The following is a 22,623-nucleotide window of genomic DNA, read 5'->3' as shown; positions in this document are numbered from 1 at the left end:
TCCTCTGCTTTTATCTGCGTACCCAGAAAACTATAAGAAAGGGGGCTTCCTGAATTTCATTTTCCTGTTACACACCACTAACCCACAACCACAAGAGCCAGAGGAAATGAAGGAAATACATGCACCAATGACCTGAGTGTCACCGTTTTTTTTTTTTTTTTTGGGTCAACAGTATCTAAACATGGAGGCCAGTGAAGTAAGGGTTTGCACGTTCATTTCTTATGGAAGGTGGATGGGGCCGAAATCCTTTAAACGGAACATGTGAAATTTGACCATGTCAACACGCACCGTTCGTCCATGTTAATGTGGCAACACGCACAGCAGCCAATTAAATTGCTGTATTTGAAACGAAATTAGCATATGTGATGTGATGGTACGTTGGTATATACTTATGCAAACATTAGACATCATGTTTATTCGTGAAGGATGTCATAATGGGACACTGCTTGTATGCAAATATCAGATGTTTGTTCATGAGGGGTAATGCATCAGTGCTTTGTGTGTGATGTCAAGCGTATAAGCATTTTTAGTTGTTTAGTTCAATGTTCTTTCTCAGGTAGAAAAGTCTTAAAGGGGTCATATGATGCGATTTCAAGTTTTCCTTTCTCTTTGGAGTGTTACAAGCTCTTGGTGCATAAAGAAGATCTGTAAAGTTGCAAAGACTAAAGTCTCAAATCCAAAGAGATATTCTTTATAAAAGTTAAGAGTCAGCCACGCCTACCTAAAACGGCTCGTTCTAACACGCCCCACATATCTACATCACTATGTGGAAATATTAGCATAATGCCGCCCAAATGTGCACGCAAAGAAAGAAGGCGTGGTTTCAGGAACAGCAGTTGTGTTGATGCAGCCATGTCAGGGAGACGCTGTGTATCAGTGCGAAAGTAAAAGCACTTTATTTGGCCTTCCGGAAGTAAATGCAATTAGGAATCATTGGTTAAGATTTATTTATGTCAACATATTCTGTTACACCAAATACACAAAATAATGATCTTTAAAATAGCATCATATGACCCCTTTAATTTACATTGTAACATTAATTAATTTACTCTAGCATAGTAAATATCAGTAAAGCGATGCTGCAATAAACTATTTCTATTTTCTATGTCTACACGTACGAAAGAAACCCGTTCAAAATTGCCACGTTAACGCAGACAAACAACATGTGTTGACGGTCAAATTTCAGAACTTTTGGCTCCATCCGCCTTCCATATGTTGCACATTTATTCCACACAATGACAAGGATGGAGGATTAATTGACGAGAGACTAATTAGAGAATTAAAGGCCAGAGAAATCACTGATGAACTGAAATCGGAACATTTAGCCATCACAGTAGGAGTCGTTATATATGGGTCATCATTATTATTCTGCTTGTATGGCCATGTGTTATGAAAATGATGAGAAATTCCAATAAAGCTAAATTTATGATGTATTGATGGTTTGATAAATTATTTGCTCATATCTTTAATAAGCTTGCTAATATTACAGGGGTCTGTCCCCTTAAAAACAGCCTCAGCATATCTCCAGAGTGAAGCCATGAATCATAAATGACTCAAAGTGGCCATTGTTAACATTAATTCAAGGCTTCACTCTCTGTCCATTTGTCTCTCAAGCAAATGCACTTCATGAACTTCCTCTTTTACACATACACACTGTGCTAATGCTATTTCGGGTGAGAAACTGAAACCACCCCTAGACAGCTAGACAAATGCAAATGCACATTTTACACCTTACAATCAACAAATATATTTCTTTCCTATCCATATAAGGTATCATATAACTCCTGAAAACTTTGAATGGGTGTCAGACATCCAGGCTGATGTTGTTTGTAAAAATATGACTTCCTGAATAAAGTTGAGAATGCTTTAGTAGTGCACCAACTCTCTGCTCATTCATTCTCATAGGTCTGCGCGGCAATGGAATGGAATGGATTGATGATAGGGATAAATAACATAAGATAAACTTCCAAAGAATTCATCTAACACTAGGATTATTGGACTATGTCGAATTCAGTTTTTCTACTTCAAAATTTCATTCATGTGTCTTTGTAATTATTTGTGCAATTTACTAGCAATTTCTGGGTGAAAATAATTTTTACACCAATTCTTTTCATTGTATTTTTGAAGACCATTTAATGAAGAGGTCTAAATTGGTTTTGAGTACATTAAAGGAGCAACATCGGATCATTTCTGTTCAATGCACATGAAATTAATTCTTTACTAAAAAGACAAAGTCTATGTATGATTAAAACCACCTGTGGGCCTAATCGCGTGTCACATTTCCCATCTTAACAATGTGTCCCGGGTTGAAATAACGGTACAGTGAAAACGGTACAGCATTGAGTGCTGTCATAGTGATAATGGACAGTGAGCTGCAGGCTGACTGGATCGGGTCGCAATGCTTGCGCTTATCTGTGCGTAAGAGGAGCTCAGCGCTGTGCTGATAACGCAGGTTTAGCATAAAAAAACAAGAGTGTCAGGCCATGATAAAAAGAACCGGTTACTGTGTGCCGAACAACACCAGTGCAGTTTGCACACTAAAAACTCTTACAACTGAGCACCTGTTGACTGCACTTCACATAATGAACATGCATCAGTGTTTTAGACCCATTAAAAATCATATTATTTCCTATTCAAGCCTCAAGGTCGGGCTGCATGTAATGATGTTAAGAGTGAAGACTGAGTACTTCAAACAGTCACGACTGCATGTTCTCTCTCAAGTCAAGTCAAGTCAAGTCACCTTTATTTATATAGCGCTTTTAACAATACAGATTGTGTCAAAGCAACTGAACAGCATTAATTAGGAAAATAGTGTGTCAATAATGCAAAATGACAATAGTAAACTTGAGATGGGTCTGTAATTTGCCAGTTCACTAGGATCTAGTTGTGGTTTCTTAATAAGAGGCTTAATAACCGCCAGCTTGAATGGTTTTGGGACGTGACCTAAAGACAACGACGAGTTAATAATATTGAGAAGCGGTTCTTCTGCTACAGGTAACAACTCTTTCAGTAATTTCTCAGGCTCCTCTCAGGCTCCTCCCAGTAAACAACACTTTTTGCCGCTCCACCTCCAAAGAGTAAACACACTGTCTGAACACACTATCAGCTTATCGGATGAGATGCACGTAACTGTCCATGGTGTCCGCAAAACAATTCTTTGGTCGAAAAACCCACCTGGAAAGGAGGAGAGACCTTTTGGGACTGTTACGCAGAACAGTGATGCATTTGTAATGTAAATGGATGACAAAAATGAGGAGTGACAGATTGAAAATTGTTTTTATGTTGTGTCTTGCTTTCATCACTATAGGAGGACAGCATTTTGAAAGTAAAGGTAAGAAAAGCGACTCTTTCTTTCAGATGTCTTTTAATTGTTTTCATTATGAAGTTACATGCATGTTTCCTGACTTTCTAGATTTAAAACAAAAAATGTGGAGGTATAATTAAAAACAGTATATACAATATACCTTTTTTAATCAAAATACCGTCTCTGATGCTCACCAAGGCTGCAATATATGTGACCTTGGAGCACAAAACCAGTCTTAAGTCGCTGGGGTATATTTTTCAGTGCCACGTGATCCTTCAGAAATTATTCTAATATGCTGATTTGTGATTCAAGAACATTTCTGATAATTATCAATGTTGAAAATATTTATAAGGTCACAAACAAAAGATATTTCTACTTCATTCATGTGGTTTACCGAAAAAAAAGTATTAAAGGGATAGCTCACCTTCCCCATTGACTTGCATAGTGTTTTTTTTCCCCATACTATGGAAGTCAATGAAGACCAGCAGCTGAAGGTGAACTATCCCTTTAAGCAGCAAAAACTTTTCAACATTGATAATAAGAACCATTATTAATATTTGAGCACTAATAATAACTGAGCACCAACAAACAAAATAAAGAAAGTCATAAAATATGCAACTTCTTAAATGTATATTATCCTACATAATATGTAATTAATACATTTTAAAGATTTTATATTTATGTTGACCTGTGCTTTGTGTACTTGTGCTTATTACAAAATTGTCTTTGAATAATGCTTGCAACATAATGTGATATGATTATTCAGTGGCCCAGTTACTGCGAGACGAAACAGAGGATATTAAATGTTTTGTGGAGGTGAAGGATCTCACTTGCTTTTGGGAAGAGGAGGAAGAGAGGAATAATTTACATGATCAGTATACCTTCACATATTCATACGAGTAAGTGATTGATTAGTGCTTTGAGGCTGAAAGCAAAGATGAATCTTTTTTCAAATGTATTTTGTTTTTTGGTTGTCGAAAATTATGCTTAGAAACTGATATAAAAAGTATACTGTCTCTTTAAAGACAGCATAAAATATTATTCACGGCATTTTAGTTCAATTGTCCTGTGAAAATGTCAATCAACGTAATTCCTTATTTTCACATGTCTTCAGGAATAAGAACAAGATGGCTTGTGTGGTTTCATCTCTGTCCTTACTGGCCAGTAACAAAACCGTCTTCTACTGCAAACTGCCCAAAACCCCATTCTTCACGCCTCTTGATGTGCAGGTTTTCCGTGATGGCCGGATGCTCTACAGTCGTAGCCTTAACGCTGAGAATTTCTGTAAATCTTTTAACGCGTTACAAAAGTAATAAGTGAGGAAAAGGGCAGTGAAATCCTCACTAAGCAGCACGCAGACGCAGTGCTGGGTAGTAACTGATTATATGCAATCTGAATTATGTAATCAGATTCCAAAAATGAAGTACTTGTAATTACATTATATTATGTTTTAAAATGCTCATAATCAGGATACAGTTACTTTTTATGGATTACACGATTACATATTATTTGCACGATAAATTATTAATTCCCTTACTCATTTGTTATCTTTTGCATTTATTTGTTCATTGACATGCAGGTAAATATATCCTTTTAGTAAGTGTTTTTATTTATTTATCTATCTATCTCTTTGTATTTGTATCTACGTGGTGCAAAACAAAGTCAAATATATGGGATAAACGAGTTCGGTCAAAAGTAATCCGAAAGTAATCTGACTAGATTACCTAAAGTGTGTAATGTAATAGATTACGTTACCAACTACAAGTTACATTACCAACTACAATATCTGTCATGTAATTTGTAATTAGTAATGGACTACAATTTGTAAGTAATCTACCCAGCACTCTTCTGGCAGTTCTATGTGAGATGTTTTACAATGCTTTTCCTCTCACAGTGTTTCTAGATTCTCCCAGAAACCTCACGGTCATGAGTTCAGAGAAGGAAGGGCAGTTGAACGTGAGCTGGCTGCCTCCTCTACTCAAATACATTGATGACAGTATGATATATGAGGTCAGATATGCAGTGGAGGGAAGTAACATGGGCAAGGTATTGCACTTCATGAGACCGTTAGCGCTACTTGAATGAGCTGTTGTGTTTTACTTCTTGTTCAAACTCACCGGTGAATTATCTTTTGAAGGTGGAGGTCATAAAGGTCAGCACGATGCTTTCTTTGCTTGGCTTACAGCCCGACACCAGATACAAGGTGTGGGTCCGTGTCAAACCCGATGGTGTTGCCTACAAAGGCTACTGGAGTGCTTGGACTGAGCCTGTGCTTGGAGTCACACAGCCCAGCGGTACATGCTTTTTAATGCTTCTTGAAAGTACAATCAATGTATGAAACATTTTAAATCAAGCAAAAAAGTTTGTGTATAGCGCTTTTCACAATACACATTGTTTCAACGCAGCATTACAGAAATTCATGATGTTAATGTTTATACTTCATGCCATATAATCGCTTTTAGCAGAATATAGTTTACATTTTGCAATCGATCAAGCAGTTTTGATGTGCTTTATAGTATACATTCCCTAGTAATATAATTAAAATACATTTATTTCATACTAAGTATAGTTCAAATCTATTACCATACGTATTTACTGACATATTGCTCAAGACTTACTGATATAAAAATTATAATTAACCTTTATTTGGAGTACTTGTGCACAATGCAAATTTTTTTATATTAAGTCTAAAATGTGATGAGGATTATTGATTGAGGACTATTGATGAGGATTGAATGATCTTTGAATAATATCGGTCTTAATATGTAATATATTTAAAGTGTACCTAAAGTATACTTGCAATAGTTCCACTTTAGCACAATCAAATATACTTCAGTATATCTTTAGTTGGACTTCAGCACTACTTCCACTCAATTAAAGTACGTTAAGTACAAAATTAGTTGTTCCAATTTAGCAGATTTTAAGTATATCAGTTTATTACACCAAAAGTACAATTGCAGGGTATTTAAGTACATAAATATATAAATGTTTTTATCGTATACTTAGAATGAAATAAATGTATTTCAAATCCATTTTAGTTTATTAATTGTTTTACTAGGGTTATATCGCCCTACTTGTATATCCAACTTTATATGAAAAGCTGGGTGATAATATATTCACATTTTGCGGTGAAATAAAAAAAAAAAAACAAGCAATTGAGATTTGCTAAGATTTCATAAACATGTCTTGAACATTGAGGCGGAGCACAAATTAAGATATTTTTGATGAAATCTGAGAGCTTTCTGACCCTGCATAGGCAGCAATGCAACTACCACATTCAAGGCACAGAAAGGCAGTAAGGACATCATTAAAATAGTCCATGTGACATCAGTGGTTCAACCTTAATTTTATGAAGCTACGAGAATACTTTTTGTGTGCAAAGAAAACAAAAATAACTTCATCAATTTCTTCTCTTCCGTGTCAGTCTTCAATGCGCGTTCACAAGAGTACTACAACGCATGCGTGTGATGCTGCTGACGCAGGAGCCGGCGTTCTGACGTAGAACGTCCATCTCTCTTAGTTCATCATCTGTATATTCTGGTTCAAATAAGTAATGCTGGGCAAAAACTTGAAAGTCATCCTCTCTGTTGAAATCTTCAGACATGTTTCCGAAGACTGTTTTATGTACAGCGTGCGTCTTCCTCTGCTTGTAAACAAGGTGCAGCGCATCCGGGTTCTACGTCAGAACATCAGAATGCGTGCGTCGTGGAACTCTCGTGAACACGCGGCGAAGTCTGTCACGGGAGAGAAGAAATTGTTGAATAAAGTCGCTATTTTTGTTTTCTTTGCACACAAAAATCTTCATAACATTACGGTTGATCCTCTGATGTCACATGGACTATTTTAACAATGTCCTTACTACCTTTCTGGCCCTTGAACATGCAGTTGCTGTATATGGAGGGTCAGAAAGCTCTCAGATTTCATCAAAAATATCTTAATTTGTGTTCTGAAGATGAACGAAGGTCTTACGGGATTGGAACGACATGCAGAACTATATCTTTAACGCACTGGAATTTGCGCTGTACTTCTGTCAACAGTGAACCCCGCCTACTTTGATTTGATTGGCCGTCTCAATCGACCAATCATTTGTGTTTCTCTTTTTCTACCAGACATGGATCCGCTGATTATGCTACTGGTCCTTTTCATCGGACTGATCCTCTGCCTGCTGTCTATGACTGTGATTATGTCCCACCACAAGTCAGTTTTCACGAGCACACGCATCTTTACTAGCTATCTAAATGAGGACAAATGTATATATACTATCATGAGGGACACTTTTGTTATCGAATCATAGTTCAGTAAAGGCTGATTAAGGTTTGTTGTGAATGTATGGCTGGACAGAGAAACATGTAGGCTACTGAAACAATTTCACGTGATGTAGCTATGGAAAATGTATATTTCAAGAATTAAATTATTGAAAAATTTAACAGTTTCTGTGCACTTTACAGATTTCTTCTTAAGAAACTCTGGCCTGACATCCCGACACCAGAGCACAAGTTTCCAGGTCTTTTTACCATCTACAAAGGAGATTTTAAGGTAATTCATTCATTTTTTTTTTAAAGAATGTCAATATAGAGTTATTTTGAATTTCAATAATATTTACAGTGAACAACATAGTTACTAGCCAATGTCAATAATATCAAAATAGCCAAATAATGGGGATTTTAAGGTAATTTATTCATTTTTAAAAAAAGAATGTCAATATAGGTAGGCGCATTTATGTTTAATTTAACCAAAATGATGACTGTTGAATAAAAATTTTTTTTTTTTTAAAGAAATTAATACTTTTATTCAGCAAGGATGTATTAAATTGATCAAAAGTGACAGCAAAAACATTTATAATGTTACAGAAGATTTCTATTTCAAATAAATGCTGTTCTTTTGAACGTTCTATTCATCAAAGAATCCTGAAAAAAAGTATTACGGTTTCCACAGAAAAAATATAAAGCAGCACAACTGTTTTCAGCATTGATAATAATAAATGAATAAATAAATGTTTCTTGACCTAATTGGCATATTAGACTGATTTCTGAAGGATCATGTGACACTGAAGACTGGAGTAATTATGCTGAAAATTCAGCTTTACATCACTGGAATAAATCACATTTTAGAACAGAAAAAGAGTTATTTTGAATTTCAATAATATTTCACTATATTACTGTTTTTACAGTGAACATAGTTACAAGCCAATGTCGCTAATTTCAAAATAGCCAAAAAATGGCTTATTAAATGTCCTGGTTGATATCAGTCTATAATAACATGAGCCAGGATCTGACCTCTTAAATACAACAGATTATTGTTTATTATTAAATAATAAATTTTTAGTCAATGAAGGACAATATTTGACGTCAACAGCTGTGTGTATGGGTAGGAAAGCTGATTGGAACTGAAAAACCACTGATCATTACTAGTGCTAGATGTTTAGTAATTAACTGTTTCCTCTACCCTCAGGAGTGGATGAGCCAAAATAATGGCAGTATGTGGGGCAGATCAGTCCATGTGTACACAGAGGAGCTTCCTTCACCACTGGAGGTTTTGTCTGAGGTTTCCCTGACCAGCCACGGCACGTCCCAGAGAGAGGAGAGGCAAGCTGTGGAGGAGGACGAGGAGAAGGAGAGCGAGCGTTCGGACTCGGGGTTAACGGACAGATGGAGAGAACCTCCTGAAGCTTACTGTCTCGTGGAGCAACTGAGGGCGCTTCAAGAAAACCCCGAATCTCTTTCCCAGTCATTGTTACTGCAGTCACATGACACCTACGTCACTCTCAATCAAAACTCCCAAGGAGACGACGAGCGACAGGTGGACGATGTCTTCGAGGAGACGTTACCGCTCCAGATGCTCTTCACCACTGCAGGAACGACGTCCTTGAACACCTCGCACTCCGACCTCAGCTCCCTCCAGCAGAGCTTGGGTTCGGGCAGACTGTCGTCCCAATCCAGCTTCGAGTATCCCAACCACACGTGGCCCCCCAAAGGGCCGGGATACGCCTACGTGGCGGTCACAGACTCGGGGGTCTCCATGGACTACAGCCCCGATGAGCTCCAGCAGGATCGCAGAGCTCGGGAGACACAGGATGTACACAAATGATTACAAAAACGAGATTTTTCTCCACAAGTGGCCACTCTCCGGTCAACACACTCAATCCAGATCAGAGTCCTGCATGGGTCCCGTTTGGTAAACCCGCAATACTTAGGGATAGTCCACCCAAAAGTGATTATTCTGTCATCATTTGCTCACCTTCATGTCGTCAAACCTGTATGACTTTCTTTCTTCTGTGGAACATAAAATATATTTTGAAGAATGCTGGTAACCAGATGCTGGTAGCCATTGACTGCCTTTTTTTTCTTCATCCATACAATAGAAGTCAAAGGGAACCAAAATGTACAGGACGTGTTCTGGATACAACTACTACAAATTCACATCAGGATCTCACTGGATTTTTCAGAAGAAAAAACACTCCATCCGATAAAATAAGCTAACATTATAGCATTACCATGGCAGCTGTTGATGAAACATTTATGTACAGCATACCACTAAAATACCAGTGGGGAGTTTTCTTTTTACATATTTTTTTGTCTTTTTAATTAAATACTTTAATTGGTGGCTTTTTCCACAAATAGGGTTAATTTCCTTCACAACGGTTTGAAATATATATATATTTCAAACTGTTGTGAAGTTTATCGATATCTATAAACCAAGCTTACCCATTCCAGCACTATATATATATATATATATATATGCTTAATTATCACCATTTTTGTTTTGTTTGTTTTTTGGCCTCTTTGTGGAAAGTGCCTGATGACAGTTCATATATCATTCTGTTTTGGGTTTCCCAAGTCTGCATCTGTCTTGTAAATTGTACATATATATATTTTTTAATGTAAATAGCATTTTTCTACTCCGTTATTGCCATTTAAGTTAATGCACATCTTTCAGATCTGTAAAACATTAAAGCCTAGAGGAGGAAGTCAGACTGAACATTCATTAGACCTTCTTTATAGGTCAGATAATTCACCCATCCAAACTTCTTCTGGTGCATTCTGGGAATGCTTGTATGGTTGATTTGGAACAGACCAAAAGTCACCATGACATTATTGACATTTGCAACTCTTTCTACTTGCAACAATTACTTTCATAGTTTCATCAGTTTTGTAACACAACATGAAAATGTTGTGGGGACGTTTGATTAGATCGAGAACAGTGGGCGTTTCATACAAGAGTTTGCTGTTGATTATGGAGGACTACACCCTGCCTGAAACACCACTAGCACCTGACAGTCGAAACTTAACCAGCTTTGGTGGCATTGACTGAAAACATTCAAGTCATTTTTACTTTTGATAAAATATTATAAAGACATATTTTTAGTTCTGTTAAATAATGTGCACTGATGACATTCACAGTAAGAGCAAGAATGTGTATTAATAAAGTACATTTGTTTGTAATATGCAGTACATTCAAATTACTGTACAGAAACCTCCAGCATCAGTTTTACTTTAGTTTGTCGGCCTTTCTTTCTGTGTTCTGTATTCTGTAATCCATAAGGTTAAACCAAATATGTTGAATATGTGAACTGAGTTAATCAAGATGAATCGGTAATACCATTTTTAGTATGGAAACTTGCAAAAAAAAAAAAAAAGAAGAAAATTATGCCATTTCTGACCACAATCACTAAGTGTTGTTTTATTTCACAACTGCACTGGTAATAAGATTGAAAACTTATGAATTAATCAGTTTCTAATTGTCCTTCACTTTTTTTCTATTAGCAATAAAGCTCCTATTTTGTTCTAGAATGAAAAGGATTTTTATTTTGTAGTGTAAACAGAAGGGATCTCACCCATTTCAGCAAAGTCTTCTCATTTCCACGTTTTTAATGTTCTCTGTGTTAAAGGGATAGTTCACTCGAAAATGAATGACTTCCTTTCTTTTGTATAACCTTTTCTTTTGTGTCGCGTAACTTCCAAGATTTAAGAAACTGTGTAGCACTTTTCTTTTTTTTTTGTACAAACGTGTACGAAAACAATTATGGAGCATTTGCAGATACTTGAGCAGAGCTTGAGAAGGTGCTTCAAAACTGATTGCTAACTCATAAAACCGCTAGTAACTCATGTTCAATTATGAAAGACATGAAGTGTCAAAAAACGTTGATTTTGGGAAGTGTACAAATTGTAAAAAATAATTATTGAAACCTGAAATTAAAAAAAATGCAACAACCTTTCTTCAGACATCACCAAATGTTATATACTCGTATAATATTTAGTTTGACATCTAGAGCATTTTCTAAAAATTAAGTATCACTTAACATTAGTGATATAACAGCAGTTTTCTAATCTGTTTTTGGGGTTTACGTTAATGCAAGGGTTTTTATTAAATGCAACAATCAAAAGTATACAAATAACAGTCTGTGAATAAAATGTAAAGTAGACGTACAACAAATATGCTGACATTTGTTTCATACTTAAATATGCAAACTTTAAACATTATGTAGTTTGTCAATGCTACAGTATATAAATTCTGCAAGTATGGTTGACCATCTATCTGTATTTTGTCAAGAAAAGTTTACATTCCTTTGTCAACATTACAAGTAAACACGAACATTCCTATTGATCAAATATGGCTTGTCGAATTGAGAAACAATAATAGGTTGTATTGGAATAAGATCGTTTATTAGCCGTCTCCACATCTCTCATTTTCCTGTTTGCTTTCATCTGGCTGGTCCAGAATCTGCTGTTCTCCACCGATGACTGGGCTGAACTCCAGAGCACCTCCTGTCTGCAGCACCATGTGCCACTGCTGTACCTGCGAAGGACACACGACTGACAGATACACCTGCCACTCGTTCTGCCCCACCTCCCCGTCACGCTTCACTTCCTCTAACGTGCACCTCACCTGCAGGTAACGGTCCAGCACAGAGAGGAGAAGCTCAGGTGCCAGCGCTTCACTGTCCCGACTGCCTTCACGTTCAGACTGAAAGGAGACCATGACCCTGCACAGGCCCTGGCCGTCTGCTCTGCTCTGCAGGATCTGGGTGAGAAAAGCAGCGGTGTCGTGCAGGAGGGCCGCTACATGGGCCACAGGGCTCAGGTCGTCCTGTAGGGGTCCAACTCGAGACCCGTGCAAATAATGATCCAGACTGTCCACGATAATCAGTGATGAAGGAGACGCAGCCTCGGACGCCAGCTCGTGAAGGGATGCTATATCTTCACGAAGATCCTCCAAACTCTTCACATACACAAACTTGACATTCTGTGCATGAACACGCATGGAAACATGAATTAGGTGACTTTATTTCAGAAAATTGTATATTTGGCATCTTATTTTAAAGTCAATATTAAGCCTGCATCAGATCTGTAACACTAACATTGTCTTAAATAGTTTAATGAATGTTTAGAAATATAATATATATATATATATATATATACACACACACACACACACACACACTTTTTATGGCTCATGTATTACGATGTATTACAAAGACATGCAAATACATTTACAGGGTTTTTAAGACATTTCTGGCTGAATTACCTTGTATTACATATTCTTAATTATCATGACGCTCATTAAACAAACCATTATTATTACCTTCAGACTCTCTAGTTTTAATCCAGGTATTGACGCCCTCAAAGAAACCGGTAGAGATTGAAAAGGGGTCTGTGTGAAAAACAGCACTTTGAGCCCCAGATCTGTGGCAGCTGTTACAGCTGCTAGAAATAACACAGATCTACTGATATTTACATCCCCGAGCAGCAGCAGTGTGTTTCCTTCAACGTGAGAGGGAAACATTACATCACTCGTGACATTTCCTGAGGCGAACCGTCTGAAAACGACTCCTAAAATATCAGCCATAACAATTTGCGTTCAAATTACTGCAGTTATTAATAGCGAGTATGACTTTTCTACAGCTACTGTACATGCTTCTTCTCACCCCCGCGAACTTGACGTCGCACTGGCTACTGTTGGAACGGCGCATCTGATTGGCTACCATTAAAGAGAGCTGACTGTTGATTGGTCAAACCAAAGTGTCGGTTCAAATACATTCTAAGTGATCCTCGTTTTAAATTGCTAAAAATAATTTAATCGCAGAGTTTACTCATTAATCATCTAAAAAATATAAGATAAAAAAATAGAACACTGAATACAATTTAAAAAATAAATAAATAAAATAAAATAATCCACTTCCTTTAAGGCTACACACCGCACTTCCCTTTAAGACAAAACATAACACAACTCAACAGCTGGAGCACAGGCGAAGCGGTTTTGCCCGGAAGATGGCGGCAGGATCACTAGGTGGCGGTATGCACTTATGAAGTTGGTCCCCACCCCGCCATAAAACCAAAAGAAGAAGAAGAACTCAACAGCTGATTCGAAACATGGCGGCGGTAAACACAGACTCCAAAGCCACGGGAGAGCACATCAAAGCCATTTTGCGCCGCTGCAGGGGTCGACCGAGGCTGACAGACGCGGACCGTGCTCAGCGGCGGCTCGAATCGCGGAAGAAGTACGATGTGCGGCGGGTTTATCTGGGAGAAGCGCATCAGGTCTGGAGCGAGCTGCGCCGGCGCACGAGCCTGAGCGACGCGGGGCTCGCGGAGTATTTAATCCTGCTCAATTCTGCATATGGAGAAAAATACCAGCAGAAACACGGCAAGTACGTATTCGGATTTCATGAACGCCCTATTTGATCATGCATCACTCAAAAACACTGTGCAGTAAATTGGATAAATGTGTTAACATTGCTATGCATGCATACATACGTGGACTGTTGTGTGCACAGATATTTCTGTCTGATACAACAAAATTCGTTTTCCTTTTTTATCATGCAAGTGTTCTTTGGTAACCTGATGCTGCATTGTTTGTTTTGAGGTACCAAACAGTATTGCCATGTTTTTCCTGAAAAAATACTATACTGTACATGGTATCTGAACTATAACCTGACCTCTTGTGTAGAACACAAAAAGAGATATTTAGCAGAAAGCACAAGCTATTTTCATTACAATGAAAGTGGATGGGAACCAGAGACTGCTGTGCTTGCTATTCAGCTTCATGTAGCTTCAGCTTCTTTTTAACATGAATGGTGTAACATGTCTCTTGTGTTGTGAGGGACAGGAGGAACACCCTTCCTGAACAATGCAGCAGTCATGGCAAAGGTGAGTAATATTTATTAATTTAACCCTTATTCATTTTCAAAATAGTGTTTTTTAAGCCTCTCTCGGAATATAAACTACAGTTAAAAAGTTTGGGGTCGGTTAGATATTTGTGTTTTTTGAAAGAAACACACTTCTGTTCACCAAGGCTGCATTTATTTGTTAAAAATGCAGTAAAAACAGTAATATTGTGAAATATTATTACCATTTAAAATAACTGCTTTCTATTTGAATAGATTTTAAAATGTAATTTATTGCTGTGATGCAAAGCTGCATTTTCAGCATCATTACTCCAGTCTTCACTGTCACATGATCCTTCAGAAATCATTCTGATATGCTGATCTGCTGCTCAGAAAACATTTCTTATTATTTTCAAAGTTGAAAACAGTTGTGCTGCTTCATATTTTTGTGAAATAAAAAATAGAACTCTTTTGTAACATTATAAATGTCTTCACTGTCACTTTTGATCAGTTTAATGTGTCCTTAGTGAATAAAAGCAGTAATTTAAATAAAAAAGTAGTAGTTTATCATATTTTTTTTTTGTGCAGGGAAGAAGGTGTCTGCCACCAGTTTGCAGACGGTGGTGAGCTGGTATCAAGGTCACTGTCAGTCGTGTCAGCACGAGCCTGAGCTGCAGGTGGTGGAGCCCACTGTGGGTTTGTCTACATCTGCACTGTGGCAATGTGTGGCCGGTCATTCGTTTGTGCAGTACCTGCCCTGGCCTGCAGGAGGCGAGTCTGAGTCAGACGTGGAGGATGGTGTTATGGAGAAAGATGAAGAGGACAGGCCTCCAGAGAAGAAATCTACTGTCAGTGAGAGTATCAACACCAAAAGTAAGAAACCACAAAACCACAGGCAGCTGCAGGGTAGGAAAGCCTTACACTATGTTCATGTCGTTTTGCAGGGCTTCCCAAACTTTTTTTGTCAGCCGAATCTCTTAGATGTAAAATATTTTCTTCGATAATTTAACAACGCATTTGCATTTTCACAGATCTCTGATCATGGTTAATGGTTACATGACATGCAAACAGGGTTATTATTATTGTTAACAAAAACTAAAACCATGAAGAAGAAAAAAATGGAAATAAAATCAATGTTTACTGAAAAAAAAAAAACGTTAACTTGTTTAATTTCAGCTGGTTGTCCAGTGTCAAAAGTGATCAATTTCAAATTTTTGTTTAGTTTATGTTGAAGTACTAAAATAACTAAAACTAAATAAATTAATAAATTCTATATACTATAGATACTGTACATTCTAGACATATAAATACGAAAAAAAAATCGAATAAAAATGTCACACAAAAACTAAAATAAAAAGTGAAAACGGATCATATAAAAAGAAATTATAATTCAAAATATTAACAAAAACTATAATAGTATATAATTGTTACTAAAATAACACTGCATGCAAGTAAACAGATAAAATAATTAATCTTTTCAGTAAGTGTTTTGTTTTGATAGCATTTACCTTAAAATTATTTATGTTTGTGTATATTTTTATATATGATTTATATTAATATTTGTCATTTATATTGTATTATTATTATTATTTTTTGTTATTATTAAAATAATGAGAGCAAAGTTTTTAAATTTCTCATTTTCAAAATTTCAAACCTTCAAGCTTTAAACATTTTATTTTTTATCTCAATTTTTATGTGCAGCTCTCTTTATTTATTTTCAATTTACATTGATTTCACTCATTGTTTTTATGATTTCATTTTTAGATTTCCATCAGCTTACTAACCCCCATTTTCCTGTCATATTGGATTTAACATGCAACAATGAATCAAATCTCTTCTTAATCTTACAGACGCCATCAGTGACTTGGAGGACAATGATCATCCTTCCCATGTGGAGCATCAGATGACATGCACATCCCTCAGTGATCTCCCAGGATCCCCTGCGGCCCACAGCAGTCCTCCCACTTCGGAGCGCTGTCCATGGGAGATGGAGGTGCTCATGGACCGAGTAGCCCAGGCCGCTCTGGTTGAGTCCGATGGAAAAGCTTTGAGTGAGGATGCGGCGAGAGAGACCGACCCTGTCAGGGAGCAGACGGACGCTTCGGGAACTTTAGAGAAGGCGGACAGTGGAGGAGGCTTGACGGAGAGTTACGAATGCGTGCTTGTCACGGCGCCCTTGACGGACAGACAGGAGAGGGAGGATGGAGCAAACTGTCCTAGAGAAGGTGGGGTGGAGGGCATCCCATCGTTGGCAGCCGCCCCAGCGCAGAACCAGCTGTTTGAGAGTCAGGACCTGCAGACTGTGATGGGCGGATGTGAGCTGCCGGATCAGCGCTCCACACTGGAAGGATCTCAAGTAAGTCAAAGGGGTCACAAGAGACCCTCTAGGAGGCCCACAAGATGACTTAAAATTATTTAAAATAAAACAAAATATGCTTTTTAAATAAAATTATGCGTAAAAAATCCTTCATCACAAATGACTAAAAAATTATATTTAAAAAAATGTATTAAATAATTAAATCAAGTAAATTCATAATAAAATTAGTTATTATAGTGAACTAAAACCACTAAAACTGAAATTAAATGACATTAAAAAAAATTTTTTTAAATTATTTTATTTTATCTAGTTGTGAAGGCAACATTTATTATCATTTTTAGTTTAGTTCAACGTGGAGTACTAAAATAAATAAAACTAATTAAACTAAATAAAAAAAAAAGATTAAAAACTATACAAACATTTAAAAAAAACTAATAAAAATGCTAAAACTTAAATTAAAGTGAAAACAGGAAATATAAAATGAAAGTCTAATTCAAAATATTTCCAAAAACTTAAAAAAATAATTTTTTTTTTTTTTGTTGTTGTCAGTGATACCAAAATAACACTGGTTACTGAAACTTCTGGAATTTTCATTCTGGATTAATTAATATAATAATAATAATAATAATATATGTATGTATGTATGTATGTATGTGTATATATATATAAAATTCATTTAAAAAAACAAGCCGCTTCATCATTACAGCAAAAATACTAGAAATTTTGGGAGGTCTTCAGATGTTGTCTTTGACAATGAGGGGCCTTGGACTCAAAAAGATTGAGATACTACTTTACTGTATACTATTTCTGCTGTATACTTGAACTTCACCCCAAAAATCTTAAGAAAAAATATATTTTGCTAAAAGAAATAAAGTTTTTTTTTTTTTTAGGTCAAGTTATTTACATATTAAATCGAATTTGAATAATTAAATTTAAATTAAAGCAACCACAATAAATACTAATATAATGCATTAATTTTATGCTTATTTTAAATAAAAAGTGTGTAACGATATTTTTTGTAATTTTTAGAATTGCAAAAAAAAAATCTAAGTTAAATGGACTCAACTTCATCCATTTTATGTGAATAAAAACATCAGTAATATTGGCTGCAATTAACTATTTGATAGTAATTTTTACATGCAGTTGGGCTAAAAATGCTAAATAAATTTTAGTTTCTGAGATGGACTTACAAATTATATTTGAAAATGATTGTATAATGTGCTTTGTTTCACATACTAGCAGTAGGCAGTATGAAGTGTATGCTGTGCAGTATGCATTAAACAGTATGATACTGCTCCGTTACAAACACAGCCCTTGTTATGTAATTGAGAAACCAGTTATTGTAAAGGTGTTTTACTGTTAAGGTGTTACCTAGTATTGCATTGCAATTCCTTATTGCTTCCTTGCTTGATTTCCATTGTATATATTGACATGTAAACAAGTTCCCTATGGATACGCCACAGAAAAGGAACGTCCATTGTCACAACACGTCCCCTCATTTGACCGTTTGCAGTCAAATGAGTCCGTTTGCATATCTGGTGTTTTAAAAGGGTTTTAAAGGGAAAATGAAAATTCTGTCATCATTCGCTCACCCTCGTGTTGTTCTAAACCTGTATGAATGACTTTCTTCTGTGGAAGACAAAAGAAGATATTTTGAAGAATATTTGTAAACAAACATCCATACTATAAAATTGTGGGTTGCAAAAAAATTATGACAGAATTTTCATTTTGGTTGGACTGAATATTGAATATCATATTCATGTGTCATATGTTTTGGTAAAATAACTACTAATGGTTATTACCAGAATAGTTCATTTACAAATTAAAATAGTTGTTATTACTCCACTGCATGTTGTTGCAAAACTTTTATGACTTTCTTTTGTCTGTCACACAGTAGTTTTTGCAAGCTGCCTTTTCCCATGCTGTAAAGGCATAGCATTGTAATATCAATTTACATTAATAATAATAATAATAATAATCTCAATTTACATAAATGTACAACTTTTCAAGTTTTTGTTATTTTCTCTCTCTTGATTATAGTTTTAGTTTGGTTATAGTTTTTCAGTGCTTTCTGGTTTATTTTTCCAGTATTTAGTTTTTATTTCAGTTTTATGGTTGTCAAAGTTACTGTGTTCACTGATATTATTTAAATATGTTAAAATATATTTCTCACAGCTGTATAGTGACATTTTCAATTTATTGAGCCTTCATTCAATTTATAAAATGTATATGTTATAAAAACACTGTGTTTTAAACCAAAATTAATTCATGGTCATTTTCAGTTTTATTTTAGTGAGTTTAGTGGCCAAGGATTGTCAGATTGTTTTATTTTAGTTCTAGTATTTAAAGGCTGCAAAGTTCATGTTTTCATTGATATATTATTTAAATGCAATTGCATTTCTCACAGATGTCTAGTGGCATTTGATGAGCCCTTGTTAAAATTATAAAATGTTTATAATATAAAAACACATAGCTTATAAAAAGGTTATACAGTTAACTTTTCCAATACACTGTGTAACTAAAACTAAAATTAATTCATGATCATTTACAGTTTTATTTGAGTGAGTTTAGTGGCCAGGGGTTGTCAAACTGCAAAAATCACCATAAAAATACAATAAAAATAATTGTCAAATTTGTATTAATGATAAAATGAAAATTTATTAGCAGTTTCTTCTTTCCCATTGACATAAATGTACACTTCAGAATTCGAATTTTGTTATTTTCTCTCTTTAGTTTAGTTGTAGTTTTTCTGTGTTTTCTAGTTTTTGTTTTTCGTTTAGTTTTAGTATTTTATTGCTGCAAAGTTGATGTGTTTGCTGGTATTATTGCAATATTTTTAACAGCATTGCATTTCTCGCAGCTGCCTAGTAACATTCATTAAATCTATAAAATGTTATAAAAACCTATATATAGGTTTTATAGGTTATAGGTTTTAGGTGGTCAAACAGCAAAAAGCACCATAAAACTCCAATAAAACACCATAAAAGTCATCCAAATGACTTTGAAATTTGAATATGCAAAAATGGATTCAATTTGATCTGTTTGTCACACGGCTCTCATGTGACTTCAGAAAAGACAAACAAGTTTTATGATACTTCAGTGGTACTTGACCACCACTGATTGTTCAGGATGTTTTATTTTTGTGTTCAGCAGAAGTAGAAACTCATTCGGTTTAGACAGAATTATCATTTTTAATTACAGACTTCGGTAAACTCTAAACTTTGGATTACTAATTACTTCTCTGTTTTTTCTTCCCTCCATCCTTCCTATAGCTGATCATTATTACAGGCCCAAGTTACGAGGCTCTGGCGTCTGAAGGCATTCAGCTGAACGTGGCTGGCAGTGATGTTGAGGAGGTCACATGCACGCTGATCGGGGACGTGTCGTATAATCAGATGTGTCAGTCACGTCCCAGCGCCGGTACAGTGAGATCATGCTCCTCAACGGCCACTGACCTCTGACCTGTCCTGTATTTCAGCTCTTAAACATGACTCATCAGTCAATCATAGTGTGCTAGCAATGTGTGCTTTGAAACAATTTAACCGCTTTGAACTACTTCCTTATGAGCTTAGTGTCAGTTTCACCGGTTTCAGTAATCTTTTAAATTAGTGATGTTCTGAAGACACTCTGTTGATGTTTAATGATTTCAGATCTGGCTGAGAAGCAGTTATTGGATCCCGGTGAAGAAACTCACTGTTCGAAAGAGCTTCAGCAATCTCTCAGTAGGTCAGTCAGTGTGGACCTAGAGTTTTTCACAGTAGCCACAGCCACACATGAAACCTCTTACGTTTGTGTATATACTGTATATAACAAATGTAGGGGAGACTGTGGCTACTGGCTATGACATCTCACAAGCATGAATTACCTTAAGCATCTAGCATGTTGACAACTAAACAGAAAAAAATGGCCATTAAATATATAAAAATCTATTGGATAATTAAACCAAAAATCTGTTTTAACACTTTTTACTCCATCGAATATCATTGGAATAAAGTCAGGATATAGACTTATATGTTATAACTGGGGGGCTGGGGTCCACTAGGGGGCCTCGGCAAACTTTCAAGGAGTCTCAAAATGATTTAAAATGGCAAATCAAGCATTAAACAACCAAAAATAAAGATCTTTTTAAAATTCACTACATTGCATTATTTTATTTTATTATTTATTTATTTTTTTTCATCTGATACACTACCGTTGAAAAGTTTGGTGTCAGTAAGATTATTTTTTAAAGAAATGAACACTGCATCAGTGTCAGGAAGGATGCATTAAATTGATCAAAAGTGACAGTAAAGGCATTTATAATGTTACAAAAGAGTTATATTTCAGATAAATTATGTTCTTTTGAATTTCATATTCATCAAAGAATCCAGAAAAATAACATATATCATGATTTCCACAAAAACAACATAAAATGTTTCTTGAGCATCAAAATAAAATTTCTGAAGGATCGTGTGACACTGAAGACTGGAGTAATGATGCTGAAAATTCAGCGCTGCATCACAGGAATAAATTACTTTTTTAAATATATTAAAATAGAAAACTGATATTTTAAAATGTAATAATATTTCACAATATTACTGTATTTTACTGAATAAATAAATGCAGTTTTGGTGAGCATAAGTGACTTCATTCAAAAACAGTTAAAAATCAGTTGTGTATATTGACTGACATCTGAATGTCCTAATTTTGTACACGCCTTAACCGTTATTGTTACGCCTTTTCACATGCCTGATTTTCCAGCAATTAAACAACTCCTTATGATGAGAAATTGCGGGAAGTGATTTTCCAGCTGTTTTTCGTTGAGTTGGGTTGGGTTCTTCATACATGACCTCTAACCTAAAAAATATGGAAAATTGATAGAAACTACTAGTGAAACGTTTGAAATAATTAAGTATTTAATTTAATTTAATCCTATATGGTCATCAAGGCTGCATTTATTTTATTAAAAATACAGTAAAAACAGTAATATTCTGAAATATTATTACAATTTCAAATAACTAATATCTATGTGAATGGATTTTAAAATGTAATTTATTCCTGTGATGCAAAGCTGAATTTTCAGCATCATTACTCCAGTCTTCAGTGTCACATGAGCCTTTACAAATCATTCTAATATCCTGATTTGCTGCTCAGTTGCTATCAGTTATTACTGGTGCACAATTATTAAAAATGGTTCTTATTATCAATGCTGAAAACAGCTGCTTAATATCTTTGTGGAAACCAAATCATCATATTTTGTGCATTATTACTTTACGGCGAGCTAAAAACTCCTCACAAATGTTAAAAATGTTATGCTGCTTTGTGTTTCACAACGACGTCGTGCTCTACGAAATGAGTTGAAGTCACTCATGGTGTGTGTTTGTGTGTCAGGTGTAAGCGGAGCCGGCGGGGTCCAGTAATCGAGGCAGACGGCATGCTGAAGATGTTCCACTGTCCGTATGAAGGCTGCAGTCAGGTGTACGTGGCCATTAGCAGTTTCCAGGTGAGCTCATGTGTGCAATGCATGTCTAATGAGGCTGCGGCTGGAGAATCCCTGAGAGCACCAACCAATGCCTCAGCACAACAGTGAAAAATAGAAGCTGGAAAATGATATACTGTGAAACACATTGATGTAAACCTGACCAGGTGCTTTGTCTGTTTTACTGTTCAAGTCAAAGGAAACTTTCTAAAGCCTCTTAAAGGGTTAATTCACCCAAAAATGCTAATTCTGTCATTAATTACTCACCCTCATGTTGTTCCAAACCCGTAAGACCTTCGTTCATCTTCGTAAAACCAATTTAAGATATTTTTGATGAAATCTGAGGGCTCTCTGACCCTCCCATAGACAGCAAGGTAAACATAGACAGCAAAGAAAACTAAAATAACGACTTTATTCCACATTTTCATCTCTACTGCGTC

General features: G+C 35.8%; 3 protein-coding genes across 3 annotated transcripts in view; 2 read left to right on the top strand and 1 right to left on the bottom strand.

Annotated features, from left to right (window-relative positions):
* The first annotated feature begins 3,093 nt into the window (after positions 1 to 3,093).
* Positions 3,094 to 9,554, top strand: epor (erythropoietin receptor). Its single transcript, XM_016451553.1, is given in 9 exon segments — positions 3,094 to 3,331; positions 4,071 to 4,203; positions 4,419 to 4,588; positions 5,199 to 5,350; positions 5,442 to 5,598; positions 7,414 to 7,501; positions 7,753 to 7,840; positions 8,756 to 9,334; positions 9,336 to 9,554. Coding segments are annotated over 9 exon segments (1,605 nt in total). The 5' UTR covers positions 3,094 to 3,240; the 3' UTR covers positions 9,483 to 9,554.
* Positions 9,555 to 11,635: 2,081 nt separating this feature from the next.
* swsap1 (SWIM-type zinc finger 7 associated protein 1) lies at positions 11,636 to 13,320 on the bottom strand. The gene is made up of 2 exons (XM_016451355.1): positions 12,887 to 13,320; positions 11,636 to 12,547 (listed from the first exon to the last, which is right to left on the bottom strand). Exons 1-2 carry the CDS (start codon positions 13,148 to 13,150, stop codon positions 11,969 to 11,971), a joined length of 843 nt encoding a protein of 280 aa, XP_016306841.1. The 5' UTR covers positions 13,151 to 13,320; the 3' UTR covers positions 11,636 to 11,968.
* Positions 13,321 to 13,608: 288 nt separating this feature from the next.
* The window catches only part of LOC107661659 (zinc finger protein 653-like), an 11,601-nt gene continuing 2,586 nt past the window's right edge, over positions 13,609 to 22,623 (top strand). The window contains exons 1-7 of the mRNA XM_016451354.1: positions 13,609 to 13,952; positions 14,411 to 14,451; positions 14,997 to 15,281; positions 16,259 to 16,764; positions 19,998 to 20,145; positions 20,376 to 20,451; positions 22,096 to 22,207. Of these exons, the coding sequence (XP_016306840.1) occupies positions 13,675 to 13,952; positions 14,411 to 14,451; positions 14,997 to 15,281; positions 16,259 to 16,764; positions 19,998 to 20,145; positions 20,376 to 20,451; positions 22,096 to 22,207 (1,446 nt within the window). The 5' untranslated portion in view covers positions 13,609 to 13,674. The remainder of the gene's footprint in view (positions 13,953 to 14,410; positions 14,452 to 14,996; positions 15,282 to 16,258; positions 16,765 to 19,997; positions 20,146 to 20,375; positions 20,452 to 22,095; positions 22,208 to 22,623) is intronic.

The sequence above is a fragment of the Sinocyclocheilus anshuiensis genome, unplaced genomic scaffold, assembly GCF_001515605.1.
Source record: "Sinocyclocheilus anshuiensis isolate Anshui unplaced genomic scaffold, SAMN03320099.WGS_v1.1 scaffold207, whole genome shotgun sequence".
Lineage (NCBI taxonomy): Eukaryota > Metazoa > Chordata > Actinopteri > Cypriniformes > Cyprinidae > Sinocyclocheilus > Sinocyclocheilus anshuiensis.
This window is presented reverse-complemented; position numbering and strand designations above follow the sequence as displayed.